Source organism: Homarus americanus, unplaced genomic scaffold (genome assembly GCF_018991925.1).
Source record: "Homarus americanus isolate GMGI-L3 unplaced genomic scaffold, GMGI_Hamer_2.0 scaffold48354, whole genome shotgun sequence".
Lineage (NCBI taxonomy): Eukaryota > Metazoa > Arthropoda > Malacostraca > Decapoda > Nephropidae > Homarus > Homarus americanus.
Genome location: NW_024723833.1, coordinates 705,160 through 726,323, shown reverse-complemented (window position 1 = coordinate 726,323; position 21,164 = coordinate 705,160). Strand labels below are relative to the sequence as shown.

At 36.6% G+C, this 21,164-nt stretch overlaps 1 protein-coding gene across 1 annotated transcript in view; it reads right to left on the bottom strand.

Annotated features, from left to right (window-relative positions):
• The window catches only part of LOC121863715 (transcription factor p65-like), a 114,630-nt gene that overhangs the window by 69,723 nt on the left and 23,743 nt on the right, over positions 1–21,164 (bottom strand). The window contains exon 4 of the mRNA XM_042362455.1: positions 12,074–12,169. Within this exon, the coding sequence (XP_042218389.1) occupies positions 12,074–12,169 (96 nt within the window). The remainder of the gene's footprint in view (positions 1–12,073; positions 12,170–21,164) is intronic.

The following is a 21,164-nucleotide window of genomic DNA, read 5'->3' as shown; positions in this document are numbered from 1 at the left end:
ACCTTCTAGAACGAATTGTGCTCGTTAACCGAGGGACCAATGTATTAAGAACATTAGTGCAGCATAGGATCAGGTTACAAAACATTGCATGAATGGAATATGGAAGATAATCCAGAAAAGATATGTGAACAGTTTCAAAGGATTTAATGAAAATGAAGTTATTTCGGATATTAGTAAGAAGATAGTGGAGTTAGGTAAACAGCTTCAGTTAGAAATTGATAATGAAGATGTTGAACAGTTGGTTGAAAGTGTAGCAGAAGAGCTCAGTAACGAAGATCTCATCGAACTGGAAACACACAAAGATGCAGAGGAAGAAGCCAGTCTAAACATAGAAGGATTTGCACCCCCCAAAAAGTTTTCAGTGAAGCAAATGGCAGAGGTGTTTGCTACAATTAATAAAGGAATGCAAATGTTTGATTGCATGGATCAAAATTATGAGCGTTATGCCAAAGTTGACAGAATGATCCAAGATACACTTGCTTGCTACAGAGAAATTTATAATGAAAAAAAAAAAGCAAACTGTGCAGTCTAAATTGGACATCTATTTTAGGAAGTCCCCCAGTGCTGCCTCTTCACTCCCTCAAGATGATCCAATACCTTCAACCAGCAAGTTTCCACAGTACATAAACATGTCCGAAGAAAGCGACATTGATGACCCACCCGGCCCTGTCTCCTCCTCTGCTTCATCCAATTAATATAGTCTCCATGTATACCTACCTGTAAATAGAAAATTATGGGGCCCCGTGTGCATTCAGCTGACTACATTAAAGGTAAGTGCTCAGTCACACTGTATCCATTCCTCATTATTTATTACTTTTACTGTACTGTATTTCATTGTAGATTTCATGTTCTTTTTTTTTTTTTAATCTATGTCGGGCTTACGACCATTCCGACTTACGACTTAGATTTGGGTCCCTAACCCCGTCGTACGTCGGGGAGCACCTGTACTATATTTTAACTTACTTTGAGGTGTGTATGTCGTATTCCCGGCAGCTTTGTTTATGTATCAAACAGCTGATTGTAGAGGCAGTCGATGATGACATGCCATATTCTTTACAGAGTGCCATGGTTCTAATGCCTTCTTCACGTTTCATAATAATTTCTGCACTGTATATTATCAATATGTTAACTAAATTTTAGAATGACCAATAATTTTAATGTAACAATGCAAAAATATTCAAGAGACCAAACTCGATGTTCACTCCACTGTAAACAAAGTTGAACTGAGAAGCGTTGGTTAGGGTGTGACCGTTGCCCTCCAAAAATAAAAAATGGTCCTACAATGCTGTTCTTGGAGATCAGTGCATGTTTGAGCTAGCACCGTCGGCTTTACAAAATAACAAGGAATATTATTTTCTAATGAACAAATTAAGTGAAATTTCTTTTATTAGACTTATAAGATGATAATAATAATAATAATAATAATAATAATAATAATAATAATAATAATAATAATAATAATAATAATAATAATAATTAATGGTTTATTGAAAAATTTCTGCAGCCCGAAGGCTGAAAATATACATTGAACATAAATGACTTATTACATACATTGGTGGTTTAACAAAAGCCTTCATTAGAGAAAGGTATAGGAACATACAGTGAACAATCAAATTAATGTAGGTGTTGAACAGCAAACAAGTAGTGTAGTAACTCTCTCCCAGATGGTGTTAGGAGGGACCTCACGTGGTGTAGTAGTTCCCTCAGATGGTGTTATGAGGGACCTGACGTGGTGTAGTAATTCCCTCACAGATGGTGTTATGAGGGGCATCACGTGGTGTACGAATTCCCTCACAGATGGTGTTATAAGGGGCCTGATCTGGTGTAGTAATTCCCTCACAGATGGTGTTATGAGGGACTTGACGTGGTGTAGTAATTCCCTCACATATGGTGTTATGAGGGACCTGGTGTGGTGTAGTAATTCCCTCACAGATGGTGTTTTATGAGTGAGGTGTGGTCCTAGGCCTTCCTATCGTAGACGGATTAACACATCGCTGGTTGTTGTTGGGTCTCACGGGCCGTTATCACTGGGTACCTGGGACCTCACTGTGTGAAGGTTAACTTGGGTACGACTGTTACTGTTGAGTTGTTCTTACTGACTTAAGCACTGTTCACCTCTGTTTAACACTGGTTCCATTCCTTTCCTAAATGAAATTGTAACTTCTGGTGAGAACTTGTTGATATTCCGGTGGGGAGGAGGGTTCAGGGGAAGGAGTTGGTATGGGCCAACATAACAGTTGACCTGGCTGCTCCGAGAGGAGCGCCAGGTACGTCTTGACCCTTCGGTGGTCAAGGATGTAGATATACTAACACCAAGCAAATGATCGATCATATCAATCTTAATACCCCTAAAACAATATTATAGATTAGTATGAAATACAATAATCCCAATAATTGCATTTCTAGGTTCAAGACCCATTTCTCTCAACTGGCGTACAATGAAAAAAAGAAATACTACCACCCCGCAATGCCTGGAGTGTTTGAGGAGCGCCAGCAGGAGATGTCTGACTTCTTTCGTGAATCTCTAGCCCAACCATTTACACGTGGCAACTACAAGGAGCTGGTAGAGCTTTGTCTACTGCTTGTAACAGAAGGATCCGAGCCAGTGAACTTCACGATGGTCTACCCCGGCGCACTTCACAAAGCAAGGTGGATGGCTAAACTGCTCTATACCCTCAAGATTGTTCTTTTGTCAGGCCAGATCAAAGAGCAGTTTCCCAAAGCCAAGGTTGTGACTAAAAGTCAAATCAGCAAGTTAGAATGGTTTGCTATGTTCACAGTCGCTGTTTAGGTCCCATGGTGGATTGTTTGCCCCGTTCCAGCAAGTGTGCCACTGAATGACTTGAATTTGGTAGAAACCTTGGCTGAATTTGCCCCATATGACGCCACAATAGCTGACAAAGCACGTGTGGCACTCGGTAGACACACTTGGTACCTAACTGAGGAGTCGGCCCCACTGGCTTTGTTCTCGTCCCAAGTACAAGAAAGGACAAAAGAGGAGAAGAGGAAGGCCCTTCTTTGCCATGAAGGCACTGAAGTTACTAAGAGAGTGGGGCTCAATCATGGGGGCTATGGAAAGCCATATCTTCCCCCTGTCCCAGAAAGTGGCACTGCCCTGGTGGACCTAATTGGGCCTGACTCAAGCCAGTTCTTCACCACTTTAGGCATGCCCTATCGGTTTCTCCACAGTCCAGCCAGTGAATGGGCGGATCATGACAACTACCTGAACATGAAACGGGTTGTGGACAAGCTTCAGGACGTCAATGAGGCTGTAGAGCGTGGTGTAAAACTTTGCCATGACTTTCTTAATGCTGCCAGGGATGAGAAGCGCTTTCAAGAAGTCCTTCAGGTAGTTGAAAATGACAGACTCCGCGTTCCTAATCAGCGCAAACGATCATCTGTTTCCGAACAGAAATCATGGTTTCTTGCTCTAGAGAAATAATACCTTGTGAATATATGATAAAACCCCTTAATGTACCATGAGAGAATAAGAATGATTAACTTTTTTGTGTTAGTGATAACAGCTTTTAATTAAGACAGGCAAATGATTTGTGTTAATATCCCTTATGATGGTTGTGTAATCTCATATATAGGCGCGTATGCCGTATAAGCAAAATCGCTATTTTTCAAATTGCTGGTGCTCACTTAAATATGCACGAATCTTCAAAAAATTGCACGTGGGTAATTTTTATGTCAATATGCAACACCAAAATTTTGAACAGCATTGTAAGACAAAGTTGGGGCAACTGTCACACCCTAGCATTGGTGGGTGATTCAATCAGCTGATGGGTGCACAAAAACTGTTCCCTGTACTGTACTGTCTATATTATCAATATGCTAACTAAATTTTAGAATGACTAATAATTTTAATATAAAAAATGCAAAAATATTATAGAGCACAACTTTCTTGATACTTACTCCACTGGAAACGAATGTAAACATAGAACCGATTACTGTATTGGCGGACTAGCCGATCAGCTGATGCGCACAACAAAACGGGTTCTCATAAGGATTTCGTTAATCGAAGTTTTGTTCAATAATCAAACTGAAAATCCTTATGGGAGCTAATTCATTAACCGAAATTTTGTTAATCAAACCGTTCTTTAACCGAGGGACCACTGTATAAAATAATAAATACTACTATAGAAAAAAATACAATTTATAATCAGTAATTTACATAAAAATTAAATGAAAAACGCATAATAGGGTAAAAATAAGTATTTTACTGTATATGAAGGGTACTGGTATTAATAAGCTTAAATTATTAGTGTACCTGTACTGTAGCTCTTAATAAACGCTTTTGAAGTTAAGCAATTGATTCATTAACACCAAACTTCTATATACAATAAATGATGTGTGTGTGTATTTGACGTCACATTTAAGGAGCGAGGGAGGGCTCCTCAGTAATCAGGGTTGAAGGCCACAGGCGCCACCACACACACACACACGCCCATGTTCTTTATTTTTTCTTATTTTATAGTTTTATATTATATAGTATTATCTTTATTTCTAAGCCACATTAGAGTATTTTAATGAATTTTCTATAACTTTAAATCATTAATGATCCAGAAATGTGGAAGCAGTGAAAAATTTGGCAATAGCACATCAGCTGTGGCCTTCAGGGATGGTAATGCATGTTGCCATTGTTACATGTAATGAAACTATAAAAATTGTGGAAATTTATTTCAATACCCATACTCTAATGTGACTTAGAAATAAAGAAAATACAATATAAACCCATAAAATACGAAATATGAAGAGCATGGGTGTGTATTCTGTGTGGGAGGTAATGTTCAATGTGGAAGAGTGAGAAGTTTGTCAATAGCGCATCTGGCGCTGTCAGGTTAGGCCTATTTCAGTTTAAATGCCACCACACAACCACCTGTGCTGTATGAATATCTGAACACTCACCATTCATCCTGGATGTTCTTGCTATAATGACAATGACGATTAGTACAGATCCCATGTAATGAATGATATGAAGATGGGCATAAGACGATATAATAAACATGAAATAACATAATTAAATAAATATGAACATGAAATAACAAATACCCTGTACAGTACTAAGGTGTTGACTCTTGATTCCTGGTAACTCTCCCCCTGCCTTGTGACCCCCTGCCAACTCTACCCTTGCCATACATAAGTTGATGACGTTGATGAAGATGATGGTGGTGATGATGCTTGGTGATGATGTTCACTGCCCCTCACCCTCGTCTGCCTCAATAGGGGAGACAGGGATGGCCGGGGTGGGAAGAACTTGGGGGTCATCCTCATCATCAGAGGACAAGTTGATGAGTGGAGGGCATTGGCATGATGCAGTGGCGGGAGTAGCTGAAGTGGCAGGTGCAGGGGTGGCTGGAGTGGCAGAAGATTGAGTTGATGGTGGTGTTTTAGGAACTCTGGAGAAGAATAGCGTGTTGGGGAGTTGAGATCTCTGGTGCTTTAGATCTATGTAGATTTCGTTGAGTGGTGTTGGTGCTTGGTCCACACATCTGTTTATCTTCAGAGCTCGGTCTAGAGATGGGTCTAATTCTAGAAGTGCTTCTTTTCCTTGTTTTCCTCTAAATCAACTGGACCAAGATCTCATTCCTGATCATCTTTCTGATCTTCTTTTAGTAAAGAAGCCAGTTCTTCATTTGTTAACTCTTCTCCAGTGTTTCCTAGCGGCTCTTCTGTGATTTCTTCTGGTTGCATGTCACCAAACCCCTTCCCACCAATCTGTCTTGCCACTTGCACCATGCATGTGATCAGGGGCTCCACTGAGGGGAAGCCAGTGAAATCCTTCACTGCTTCAGGTCATAGGGCCTTCCTAGTGATTTCATCATGGCTCAATTTAATATATGCTATGCAGTCAGCAATGGTGTAATTTTTCCACATCTCCTTCACCTCTGCCTGGCCATCTTCTTCCAGTGCCTCGAGGAACTTAGAAAAACTGCGATTGAGGTAATATGACTTGAAAATAGCAATTATTCCTTGGTCAAGAGGCTGAATAAGAGATGTTGTGTTCTTTGGGAGAAAGACCACCTCGATGCTAGGGTTGACATATATGATGGTTTCTGGGTGCCCTGGACAGTTGTCAATGCAGAGGAGGGCCATAAACTCCATGTTCTTGCTGCACAAATACTTTTCCACTTCTCGTGTGAAATAGTTGTGGAACCAATCTGTAAAAACTTAGTAGTCATCCATGCTTTCTTGTTATGCCTATAAAAAACAGGAAGGAGATGCATATCTTTCTTCTTCTTTGAACAGTACAGCAGCATGGGCTTGATAAGGTGCCCTGCAGCATTACAGCACATGAGGATGGTGATATGGTCCTTGGCTGCCTTGAAGTCGGGTGCAACTTTCTCAGACTGACTTATGAAGGTGCAACTGGGCGTCTTCTTCCACCAAAGGCCTGTCTCGTCAATATTAAACACTTGTTCAGGTCTATAGCCTTTCTCACAAATGAGTGCAGCAAACTCTGGGGGGCATGCCCTTGCAACTTCGTAGTCGGCGGATGCTAATTCCCCTTGAATCTTCTAGTTATGAAGGTCATACCTCTTTTTAAAATTTTTGAACCAGCCTTTACTGGCATTAAAACTCTTCTCACCTTCTCTAGCAATTTCACCAGACTTAAACTCTTCTCCATCTTGACAATGTTGTTATCTCTTAAATAACTGCTCTTCTTTGCAGATGCGTACACAGAGGGACACAGCTTTATGAATATTATTTTGCCTTGCCTTGATAGATCTCACTGTTGACTCGTTGATACCCAACAGACATCCAGTAGCAGGGTAGCTCATCCCTTCTTGCAACTTGTCTAACATCTTAATCTTCTCCTCCAATGTCATCACTTTCATTTCCCTCTTCTTCTTAAGTGGGGTTACATTGCTAGAACCCCTTGCAGGGCATTTGGAAGGCGTGGTGAAACACAGAATGCTGCAAAGAAGCCAGCACTGGGAGAACAGCAGGCTATAAACAACACTAGGCAAGGGGAAACGTGTTTGTCACCTCGTGGCCGCAAGCTCATTCCGACAGCTGATGCTCGCCCTGCGCACCGCCCCTCACTATTCTTTTTTTTTCATGGCAATCTGTGAGTTTCCAAGGGACGCAAGCTTCAAATTCACAAGTTTTAAGGAAATACTGTATTTACTGTATTTACCTTCAATGAGGACGATGGTGTATGAAGATGATGTGGAGGGAGTGGTGGTTGTTGTAAGGAAAAGACCCACTCTCTTTTGCACTTTTCCATGTATTACCAGCAACACTAGCCCTCATCATAGCCTAACTTTTTTCACTGTACGAATCGAGGATTTTTTTACCTCCATGGCACGTCCCACTGACGCTATGCTCTCGCCACATGCTAGTCTAACGAGCACTTCAACTTTCTTTTCTTGAGTCATTACAATCCTTGCCCTCTTCACTTTCTTCTCACCTTTATCAGTAACACTCAATGCACACTTAGAGGCCATAGTTAAAGGCAAAATCAATGTTATTACTGTAGAAAATACGTAATAAATATCCAGTATATGGAGCAATAAAATATGTCTGCACGGAACTAGATCACAACACTGAGAGAGCATGGTGGGAGGCTGGACACTGCATGGATGAATACACCAGAACCTGGAGGGAAAATGATGCCACGCCAAACCATGGATACTCAAAATTCAATGTTGCAGTTGGTGAAATGGTAAAGTAAGAAATGTGGATACCTGAAATCCACGGATGGAAAATTCGCGGTTGGCGTGGGAGTACTGTACTGCACTTATAAGCACTTAAAATATATCGTAGAGTATTTATCAGCACTTAATAAATAATATTGTAGTGTATTATGCAACTGTATATACCTTGGTCTATTCATTAATCAGCTGTCTAAGTGCACAAGTAGGCAAATCGAGCCATCATGTATCACTCAAAAGTAATTAATAAGAGTTAGGAGGGTAACTCCCAAGGCCATATTTTGGGAGGGAGGAGGGATGTTATGAGGACTCGGGGGCTGAAATTTAAGCATATTTTCAGGAATAATGACTTTTTAGTGCACAGGGTTTCCCATTTCTTTATTTTTTAATTGGCACGGCACCTCACAGAAAGTGGGCCACATAAACTCCTATTAAGGAGCGGTGCCAACGTTGTATCTTATGGTTGATGGAGACACACTTATATGAGTAGGCTATCTACGGTATTCTTTTAGAATCCTTTAAACATCAAATATTCAATTAAATTTCAACATGGTCGCCAGTTCTGTACACTGGGGTTCCACTGAAGTTATTGTCCTTCTACTTAAACCAATGCCAAAGTATACACTCAAGCTTTCTGCTGAAGATGTAGAGAATTTCAGGAAATGTGTTGACTTCTATAAAGATTTACTTCCAGAACTTCAGACATTCTCTGCTGAATTTCCTGTATGGAAATAAAATGGAGACATTTTCCTGAGAAATCACTGTCTTTAAATGCCAGACACGTACCTAGAATATAATGGATATTTATTACCAAACCTTAAAGAACTGAATCTTATTCTTGTGACTTTACCAGTAACAGCAGCATCAGTAGAATACCCTTTTTCAACTTTAAAGAGGCTGAACACTGATTTGAGATCTTCATGTGGAAGGAGAGGTTAACTGGATTGACCCTTTTGTCAGTCCAAAGGGAACTTGAAATTGACCATAACACAGTGATTTCGCATTTTATAAAATAACGCCCAAGGTGAAAAAATTTTGTCCTCTACAGTAATTGGCTAGTAATTATAGGAAACTCAGCATGAAAATAATTGATGTTAGCTGTATCATGAATAATTTCATTATGTTTGCATAACAGGATATTTAATTTTCAAAATTATTTGTTTTTGTTCAAAACATACTGTTTATTTTCTGCTAAAAATTAATCACCTTGAATTCCACAATAAAATGCACATAATTAAATGATTATTTGTTTTTATGTCTTGAAGAGTAAATGTCTCAAGCCGCTCTTTGGTCCTCTGAATAAAATTTCTAGATACAGCCTTGGTAACTCCATACTATAAATTATGTTATACAGTAGTTGTTGATTTGCTGAAAGCTCTCACACAAACGCATCCTGAATGAATACCTTCCGATGCAGCTTATCCTTTTATTTTCATGTCAAATTATTGAAGATGTTTATTAACCCCACACCATAAGAGGCTGATCATACGAGAATATAATACAGTACAGTGAACCCTAACTTTACGCGGTCAATTGAACCCACGGAGGCCCGCGTAAAGCGAGAAACGCGTAAAGTGAACAACATAACATATGGGATTAAATGAAATAGAGACCGGCTGATCCCCAAACTCCACTTTTTCCGACACAATACCTATGTTCCAGTAAAAATAACATCTTGATTTTATGATGGTACATGCACACAATTAATACTTAAGAGAAATAGAGAAATACAGTCGCCAAGTTAATGTCCATTCAAATAATGGACTCAAATCCCTCCCCCTCTTCTCACACTCGCTGGCTCTTCCCTCTCTGAGAAATGTTTGGGGGAAACCACTAGATTTTAAGGTATAGTAATAAATAATACCTCAAACTAAAGTTAGGATAATATAATTGACATTGCTGGATTCCTTGTAAGACCAGGAATATTTTGAATATAAATGTCATATATTTTGCACAAAAGATAACATATTTACTCAGAGTAAACAAAATACTTAAAGTAGATCTAAAATTTGTATGGCTAATGCAAAATCTATGATGTATATATTCAAAATGATCATCAAATTGTAAGAAGTCCAGCAATGTAAATTTCATTCTGGCCGGGTAATTTGTATGAATTTTATGAGCTAAAACAAATATCTTCAGTTAATAAAAAAAAAAAAAATATTCTTCAAGACACTATCTGTCAATCAAAGTACCCCACCTTGCCTCCCCCCCCCTCTTCCAACCTCGCCAGATGGTCGGTCGGTCCCTCCCTACCAGAGAAATGTTTGGGAGAAACCAGAATATTTACCTTTTTAGTAATAAATAATACCTCAGACTAAAGATAGGATAATATAATTGACCTTGCTGCATTCCTTGTAAGACCAGGAATATTTTGAATATAAATGTCATATATTTTGCACAAAAGATAACATATTTACTCAGAGTAAACAAAATACTTAAAGTAGATCTAAAATTTGTATGTCTAATGCAAAATCTATGATGTTTATATTCAAAATGATCATCAAATTGTAAGAATTCCAGCAATGTAAATTATATTCTGGCCCGGTAATTTGTATGAATTTTATGAGCTAAAACAAATATCTTCAATAAATAAACAAAATATACTTACCGAAATACGATCTGTCAATCAAAATACCCCACCTCCCTCCCTCTTCCCACCTGCTCCCTGGGTCCCTCACCCCCACCTTCCCTCCCTACCAGAGAAATGATTGGGTTATAACAGTATATTTACATTTTTAGTAATAAATAATACCTCAGACTAAAGTTGGGATCATATAATTGACATTGCTGGATTCCTTGCAAGACCAGGAATATTTTGAATATACACTTCATATATTTTGCACACAAGATAACATATTTGCTCTGAGTAAACAAAATACTTGCATTAGATCTAAAATTTGTATGTCTAATGCAAAATCTATGATGCTTATATTCAAAATGATCATCAAATTGCAAGAATTCCAGCAATGTAAATTATATTCTGGCCGGATAATTTGTATGAATTTTATGAGCTAAATAAAAATTTTTTACTTCACCGCGTATATGAGTAGATGCACCGCGTAAAGTGGGAATTCCGGTTCTGGCAGGGTACCGCGTAAATGTAGAAACACGTAAAGTGAAACCGCGTAAAGCGAGGGTTCACTGTATATTAAATAAATAAATATACTCGATCACCCCTCTCCCAAGCCTGTTTACATATGCAGTATCTTAGCTCTCTTTAGGCCCACAGCCAATCTGATCAAACCCCTGTACAGTATTCAGTGAGCATGTGTTGTTCTTTTGTTCTTTTCATAAGATTTGTTTTTATTTCCCCTCTTTCTTAAAATACATACTCTACATAATTTTACCTATTTCTTACAACTCTTATGTACTGTATTCCTATTAAAAACAATATGTACTCTATATAAAAAATTCACATGAGTGCAGCACACTGACACAGTACAAATGATGGCAGGACTTAGACCGAGACGTGTGCCATGCCACACCCACGCATAGATATTCAACCCGCATGTTTGAACACAAACCATCTGGAATGATGCTGGATTTTCCGAAATTTTTAAAACATTTCTGATGAATGTAGGGGCAGTCTGGAGCACCCCAGAGAAACTCGTGTATAGAGGTTTTCCCATACTTCAGAGGACACCTTCTCAGTGATTTCAAAAAATTTAAATTGTAGCAAAAAATTTCATTTCATGGCACATTTTGGAGTCATTGATCAAATTTGACAAACCATTTTGTAACTGACAGAAGTCATGTATGTGTGGGGGTTAATAATAGGTCCCCAGAGAGATGTAAGATCTTGGAGGATTAGTAAAACACAGCCCAAATAAGTTTAGACTAGAGGACTGTGGTCACCAACCCTCAGACACGAGGAATGCACCTTTGATTGATTTACATGTTTGACCGCAGCAATAGAGCCAGGCACAGTCAGAATGGTCAGTACCAGAATGACCAGTAATGGAAACTTGGCCTTGTTTTTCTGCCAAAAATTAATATAAGTAACATTTGTTACATAGGTCACCTTGCCTAACAAGACTGACCATGACCCAGGAAATCCTCACTTATGGTTGATTAGCTGTCTAGGTAGTGACCTAACTTAACCTGATGACAAATTCCTCCACACAGAACTGAAAATTAATATTGCACATAAATTTGTGGTCTCAAAAGTTCTCAGGCAAAAATATGAGACCAGAGATGGTGGAGATTGAGATGAGACCAAGATCTAAGCACCCGAGAATGAGAATGAGAATGAGACTGGTCTTGAAACCTTCATCACTGGCTGCTTCCTTCTATTATAGATAACACAATTTCCTCTAAACTGCACACTGAAATAATGATAATTACATATTTTGCAAACTCAAGCTTCTACTAAAAGTCTACTTTTATACTAAAACATAGAAAATACATACCTGCAGCTCCCATGTTTTCAGCAATGAATCTACCAATCTTCTCTGTATTTGCATTGTTGCCAAGTTTAGCCATTTTTCGTTTAAGGTACTGCGGATCTAGAATGAAAACAAAACATCCATGCTTGTAAAACTAAAATCATGCAAAAAAGTCATAAAACTATTAATAAAAAATTAATTAAAATATAAACAAAAACAATGTGAAGAAAACATGCAGGCAAATTATATCTACAATATTTCTAAAATATTGAATAAAACTAGGAAACTATGAATGACAAAACACTAGTAAAACTTCTATTGGAGATGTAAACTAGGATAAAACACTAACAAGCAAAAAACAGTATCATGCACACACTTTAATTCAAGAATAAGGTATGAAATTCATGAAAGTTTCATCGCATTTTATTTTCTACTGAATCATACATAGAAACAAACTGTGATATTACAAGTTCTTCAAAAAGCCTATTTATCAACAGTTACAGTATCAAGTAGCAAGATTTGGTGATGAATCAAAATACTGTCTTTTTATACCTTTCACACATGCCTGAGCAATTTTTTTATTAGACAAGTGATATATACAATACCATACAAGACCATCTGAAAACTATTTCATTATGACATATATAACAAAGAAATATTAATCAGTTTCCTGGGAACAGGATATGTCAATACTGTAAATAAGCTGTAAAACTGAAAATCACAAGATTTCTAAATAACTACATAGATGGATGGTGAATCAGGCAAATACTGAAGCACCATTTATTTGCACTTATTTTGTCAAGGTCAACAAAATATGCATTGGGCATCCGACAATCTTCCCTGTCTGTCACTCTTTCTTGAATGCCATATTATAAAGACACAACATGGTAAGTGACACATACCCGATTCCATATTTAAATAAAATAAAATTTAAAGCCACTACTGTCATTGTCATACCTGGTAAAAACAAATGTGACTACAAGACCATATATTTCCTGAAGAAAAAAGAAAAGAAAACTTATACAGTGCGTGACTTGGCTTTATTCCTGCCTATACTGTAACTTTCTGCAAGATTCTCACAGCCTCTATTATTAAGAGATGAGGAAATCTTTATTACAATGAGAAATATGAGTTTGAGAGACAAAAACCCTGAGTAGCAACTATATGGGTACAAGAAGCAGTATATTCACAACTCTCGAACCATGATCATCAGACGAGTAACAAACACAAATTACTATACTGTACAGTAAATTGAACTTGAACATGTACTGATGGTAAATTTGTATAACATGTATGCCATATGATATAATATCATAGGTGAAATCAGTTTAAAATATAATCATTACCTATGATAAAAATATTACTTCTAGGCTATTTATAGCTAGCAGTGAAATTACATCAAGGCAAACATAAATTTCAGTTTTTATCATTTTGATATGAAACTTTGACAGCCCCTAATAAGGGTGAGAAAGCAAAATAATTACTTAATCAACAATATATTAACAGGTTTCAGAAGTTACCAGAAAGAAAGAAAGAGTTCTAAGTTCCTGTATCAAACACACAAAATGCACAATGAACTCAAAAGTTCATACATGATGTTTTAAATTTCCTATTTTTTCCCATATCATCTTGTCACAGACTTATCAGAATTTACATAAATACTATGTGAATTTTGTAATTCAAAATAACAGAAAGGGGAAGCATAATCTCAAGACTAAAAAAAAAAAAAATATGAATACTTATTTAATTCAAAAGTATCAGGGAATATTTTCTTGAGCATAGAAGATAACATGTATATAAAATATGTAACAAAGAATTTATTAAAAAGATAACAATTGTTAAATATAGAAATGAGCCAGTTGGATTATAGAAGGGCATGGCAGTATGGATCACTTTTTAACTCTGAAAACAGATGGGAAAAATCAAGACAGGGGCAGTTAAAAAATGAAGCTCGATAGAAAAGTGGGGAGGGATGTGTAGTATCTTCTTGGTTATAATCTTAGTAGTAGATGAAATTATAAAGTGGCTCTGTGCTGGTAATATTAGAAAATAAAGGTTGGAAAAGAGACAGAAATACAAGACAATATACAGTACTGGTACATACAGATCACATGTTAATGAATACAACAGCAGCAGAACTTTGAAGACATACAGTACTGTATTACAGATATTGGGAAGAGCATAAAAGAAAAGGTTAAATTGGAGGTTAAAGCTAGGAGAAAATCTTAAGTGCTTAAAGAGTAAATTATATATAGTGCATATGAAGGTAATGATGATAACCAAGAAAGGTAGTAGCAAAGTAGGTGCTCTGAGGAAAGTTATGAGAGGTTAAACTTGTGGCTGGAAGTGACAAAAATCTTTCATTTTCCTGGAAAACAGACAAGCTAAATATGATCACCATACTGTACTACTACTGGCATATCAATCTGATCAAATATGAGAGAATGATTCTGAAATCCTGATTTCTGCCCGATATAAGAGAGGTGACCTATGTATAATAAGCATGTAGACAGGATTTATTAAAGGGGTCCCTTAAGGAACAATATGTCCACAAAGTCTAATAGTAATCTCTAATACTACTGTATTCATCAGAGAAACTCTATTGGGTGACGTAAACTTGAATGCAAATATGTTAGCAGACAAACTTTGACCTATAATGTTCCAATTAAGAGAATCCATGACTACTTTGGTTGAAACAAGTCAAGATTAACCTTTCAAGAGTATTCCTGTAATACTTCCAAACATACTCACATTGTGTCCTAGTTAACTTCCTCAAGGCAGCCCACCATATAGTGCAAAATATTGACAATTGAGTTTAACCCATTCTCTGCAGCCTAATTGTGACCCTGTGTGGCACATTTTCAAAGCAGACTATTTAAGACCGAGAAACCATATACAGTCGACCCTCGTTAATTCGGACCCCTTTAATCCGAATTTCGGACAAAATCTGAACGAACCTTTTTTTTTTTTTTTTTTTTTTTTTTTTTTTTTTTTTTTTTTTTTTTTTTTTTAGATTTTCAGGAATATTACCTATGCGGACCTTAAGCTAAAATGCTGGTCCACCCACTGCTGGGATAAAACACCAGCGTCTTTTTGGTTAAATGTAACATCTCCACCACTAGTGTGGGGGGGGGGATGCAACTTTTAGCTTCAGACATGAAAAATATTTACCATTTACTGCCAGTAAACAATGGAAACGTAAAATATGTACCAATTAGTAATGAAAAGTTGTGCAGTTCCTTCAGCAAATGAAGCTCACCAACTTACAATAGGCTAAATTACCTTACAACGTGTTTTCAGTAGTCTATGTTGAAGTTCTTAGCACAGGCTAACTTATCATATCATATACGGTATCACAGTTCTCATTGATCTACAAAAAATACCGGTAATAAAAACCTTTTCGATATTTCACACTTAATATAATACCCGGTAATCTACTTCAACCTCCTATTGTTTACAACGACGCATGACGCACCACCAGCTGTTGTATCAGCTAGACGGTACACGTGTTTTTCGAATCGTTTTCAGTTAAAAAACTGTTACATCACATGTATATTTTACCTTAACTGCGCCTGAATGAATATATTCTCGGAAATAAATAGTAGTTTTGCTGAAAAGTGATGTATTTTAATGTAAAATAGGATAAAACATATGACGAAAACAAAAGATTTTACCTAACCTTCTGATGTTCAAGAGAAGTTACTCGTTTTTTTTAATAGTTTTTGGTTAAAATACTGTTATATTACAATGGCTTTCTATTCACTGTGCTTGATATAATGCATTCACGGAAATGTAATATATTTGCTGAAATGACGTACGTATTACAGTGGAAAGTGGGATAAAATCGTGACGAAAACAATGACTTTCGCTTTCGTTCGTTCAAAAGATGTTACCGTAATCGCTTTTCGATTGGTTTTCAGTTAAAAAACCGTTGTATTACAATAATATTCTATCCTAATTGACTTGAATAAATACTACGATACCATATTTCAGAATATTTTCATTAAAATCCATCCAAATCATTTTCCTTGTCATCGTCTGCAGCATCAAACAGCTTCTCCCAGTCCTCTCCTTGAACAGGGCTAGAGGGTACGTGTTTTTCGAATCGTTTTCAGTTAAAAAACTGTTACACCACACGTATATTTTACCTAAACTGCGCCTGAATGAATATATTCTCGGAAATAAATAGTAGTTTTGCTGAAACGTGATGTATTTCAATGTAAAATAGGATAAAATACATGACGAAAGCGAAAGACTTTACCTAAGCTTTCGATGTTTTTGAGATGTTATTCGTTTTTTTATTAGTTTTCGGTTAAAATACTGTTAAATTACAATGATATTCTATTCATACTGTGCTTGATATAATACATTCACGGAAATGTAATATTTTTGCTGAAATTACGTACGTATTACAGTGGAAAGTGGGATAAAATCGTGACGAAAACAATGACTTTGAAATATAATGCGATATTAACCCCTAAATCGGTTAATTCGGACAATCGGCTAAAACGGACACCCCCCCCCCCCTATTTGTCCGAATTAACGAGGGTCGACTGTACTGTGCAGTGAGGCACCAGTAATCACAGAAAAAGGCAGGATGAACCATATATAAGCTTGCAGGCAACAGATTAAAAGAAACAATTTTCAGGAATGGACAATAAACTATCCAATGATTAAGGTCTCCTGCATCAAGACCTGAAGATTTGGTGTGTGAAACTCCTTAGTTATCTGACACCAACTTTGCACCTTTAGACATAATATCAACAATCAAAACAGTTTCTTAAATTTTTCTACCTCATCCACCACATCAAAACATGTCCATGTAACAAAAGTTATGAACAACAACAATGATGGCAGGGGTGTCATTTTAGATTTTGCTTAAGGGGAGGCAACACCATTACATGTAAAGAGTAAGGGTCAAAATCAGGCTCCACTGTAGTGCTGCCAGGTGGTGCTGTAACAGACGGAACTTTTTCCAACATGTTTTATATTTTCAATGATAGGCAATGGGAACGATGAAAATAGATGAATACTTCTCAATTTGTTTAATTATGCATAGTAAAAATACCATTGAGATGCTCTCACCAAATCCAAATTCATCTACAGTATATGAAAATGGAATATAATTAAAATTTTCCTTGGAGAGCAAGACGGCCCTTGGGAGGGGCAAGCCAGGTCTTGGGGGTGGGGCAATTACCCCCCCCACCCCATGACACCCCTGAATGATGGCATCAGTCAACAACGCGTAAGCAATTCCAGCATACAGTACATGTATGTGTCTAAAGTGCCTAAGAAGAGAAAGAAGTTCCAAAGAAAGGATGGAGTTATTAAGAGATACTAGCACACGGAAAGGATAGAGTTATTAAGAGATACTGGCACACAGAAAGGATAGAGTTATTAAGAGATACTAGCACACAGAAAGGATAGAGTTATTAAGAGATACTAGCACACAGAAAGGATAGAGTTATTAAGAGATACTAGCACACAGAAAGGATGGAGTTATTAAGAGATACTTTGCACACGGAAAGGATGAATAATTATAGGAATATCAATAATGTGTACAATAGTGAGATGAAGGGTAGAAAGATTAACATAAAAAAATAAGATAGAGAAAAACTGAAGAGTATCTGAAAGATAGAGGTGCTGGTATGGTGTTATGAAAAGTGGAATATTGTATGGAACAGACTGCAAGAGTCATCACGAAGGAAATTGAAATTAACATACAATACTTGGTAAAGGCAGAAAAACTTGCATACAAGTACCCGATACACAACTTTCTCGATTGTGACAATTTTTTACTACATGATACCTTGTGAACCCATAAAATATTAGCACAGTATTTCAATATTACTAATGTAATTACCTTTTAACAATATAGCAGTGTCTCACACACATGTACTGTACACATGCACAAAAACACACACTTTTCTTATTCTATTTCTTTCTCTACAACTTAGCTAAAAGGTGATTTATTCAGTCACTCACTGCACTTTCCAACAAGATCCAACAAACAAAAGCATTTCCTCTAATTTATTTACACCTTACTATATTTTGCAATTAGACTATTACTGACATCTTTCTGCTTTACTGGCAATGTCATTTTACTAGACTCTGATATTCAACAGAATGCAAGCACAACTGTTTGTAATTTTTGCTGGTTCCTCTTCAATCACTAAAGGTGTAAAATTATTCCAAATTTCATGTCTCATCTACCAAAAACTGCAACCTAATGTTTACAGTGCCATCCATAATCTATCACTCCAGACCAACAATAGCAACATAAAGAATTCTTGACTTATATCCAAAGATCAACAAATGTGTGTGTACCCCGGGTCGGTGATGTAGCCCAGGTGGTTTTGCGCCCCACCTGGGGTACACGCACATTAACCAATCTTTGGATCTATCTGTCACACCCCTGCAGCCGCATGTGTACCACACAGGGTTGAGGTGGGTTGAACGGGTTTCTTGTGAAACACCAACAGTACTGGTGGCCTGCTCACTTTTACACCTCTGTGTGTAGAGCAGTTTCAAGCCCTACCTGGGGTACAAGCAGATCCATGACTTCTTCTAATTTCAACATTAAAATCACATAAATCTGGACAAGCAACAGATATGAACATTAAATGGAAATCTATCACTGCTTCTTATTAGTTTTTCTCCTGCACAATACTGTACTCTCTCACCCATTCATAGCTATGAAAGTTATTTTTAACATCAATAAATTTTGTTCTGAAATTCTTTCAGCATTCCCAGAATTAGCTTCACAAGGTGAAGGGATACACATGACCATGTAATTTCATGAATCTTACTAGGTCATCTCTTAATAACAAGTTATGATTTTCTTGAGGTTTTACACTGAAAGTATGCCATAAATATTACATCTTATCCTAAACAAACTTACTGTGTACCTCAATAAATAAAATCTTGAACTTTTCCCTTTCCATCAGTCTAACTTTTGAGTATACACTGTATTGCCTTCCTTCTATTATATTATATGTACAGTATTGCATAGAACAACAACTAGGCTAAAATATTGAATTGATAATTAATATTTCAATGTATGTAGAATTTCCCATGAAAAACACATGTTGAACGGTATATATTTTTTTAAACAATAAAAGTTGTTAGATCCATGCAAATGTCTCATTTGCAATGACTCAAACTAACATTAAAACAAGCTCTAAAAGCTAAGGAAAATGTTTGTCTGTTTAAAGCTAAGCTACTGAGTTTAACATAAAAATTAACTATATATCAATGCTGACAATGAGAAGAATGCTACGATATTGACAACAGATTTCTGTTATCTTAAAAAATAAATGAGCTAATACTTTCTAAACCAAAAACACCAAGACAAATTCTCACCAATATGACAAAAAAATTAATACAAAAAACAAACATACTGTATAAAGACCCCATTAGCACATGACATCTATATCTACACATACTGTACATTAATTAGAGCGTGTCTGTGTGTATCACTCGCACACAGATACCAAGACACATTTACACTCTCACTCTTTTGTACAATTAATCAGACCCAAACTTGCACATACAACCACCAAAATAGCTAGAAATATGACAATGGTTAAACCAAATTTTAACCAAATATTTCACTCAATTAAAATGAAAGTTTTAACATGATGTGAAGTGTTTTATACAATATTTTACAAAAGCAAACTTCAGTGATTGAAGAACCAAAAAAAATCATGTATTCTGCATACTACAGATACAGCTTTAATGTCCCAGAACAAAGTAATAATTACTTATAGGTGCTTATTACTTTGTTCTGGATAATTTTGATATTATATAAAAATTATCCAGTCCTGGTTCTCTACATGATGTACACTGAATAGTTAAAAGTTTTCTGCCTTGATTAGAACCACCATTGAATTAAAAGTTTTCCCAACTGCACAAACCTATAAATCTCTTCAGGCTAAATTATGATTGAAAATGCAATTTACAAAATACATTCTCTAGGAATAACATTACAGTGGTCCCTCGGTTAACGAGCACAATCCGTTCCAGCAGGTTGCTCGTTAACCGAAAAACTCGTTAACCGAAACCATTGTTTCAATGGATTTTTGGGTAATTGGTTCCAGCTCACCGAAAATTGCCTAAATTCAACAAAAAAGGTAGAAAAGTACACTTACTTTGAGGTGTGTATGTAGAAGGCTCCTGGATGATGATGATGATGATGATGGGAATTAGAATGGGGGTGGAGGAGAAGGGAGAAGAGAAGGCATTTGGGTGGAAGAGAAGTCACCCCATGGCACCATTTCACCCATAAAATTTTAGTTCTCTTGGTGTAATTCAAGATTATTTTCTTTAAATCAACACTGCACTGCATTATATATTGTCAATATGTAAAATAAATTTCAAAATGACCAATAATTTGCTTGGAAACACAGAAAAAAAGCGTTTAGTTGAAGAGAGTCTCAAGCAAGATGTTACCTCCACTGAAAACAGAGAGAGACTAACGCCTGTCTGGTGTGTTAACAGGCTGGATGGCACGCCAGAAACTAGTTTCTTTACCTCCAATTATGTTCAATAATTGTTAAAATTACTAAAAAAGTTAATACTAAACTTTTAAAATTATTGAATTGTATAAACTTCTTGATATTTACTAAAATAGTAAGGAATTTAAGCCCTAAAACCGATTACTGTATTAGCGGACTAATACTACAGCTGGTGGACCGCCAAATGCAAGCGAAAACACGTTGAAGTAGGCTCGTAAAAAACTCGTTAATCAAGGGATTGCTGGTTAACCGAAGTTAAGAATCTTATGGAAGGTAAATCGTTAACCGAAATCTCATAACTGAGGCACTCGTTAACCGAGGGATCACTGTACTTCAAATAAAAAGACATTCTGCAATATCTTTATAATAGATGTGTACTAAAATGAAACCAAGTCCAGCTTGGAGATAACCTCACATGGCTCAACAATACTGGTTGGTTAGCCACAATATATAATTCTCAGGACAATTCAATTATTTGGAACAACTCATTTTTTCTATGTATGTATGTATGAATGTATGTTATTATAAGCTGAACAATGTTTAAATTAGTGAAACTGGTGATACAGTGTTTTCCCAAATAAACTAAACAAACAAGTAAA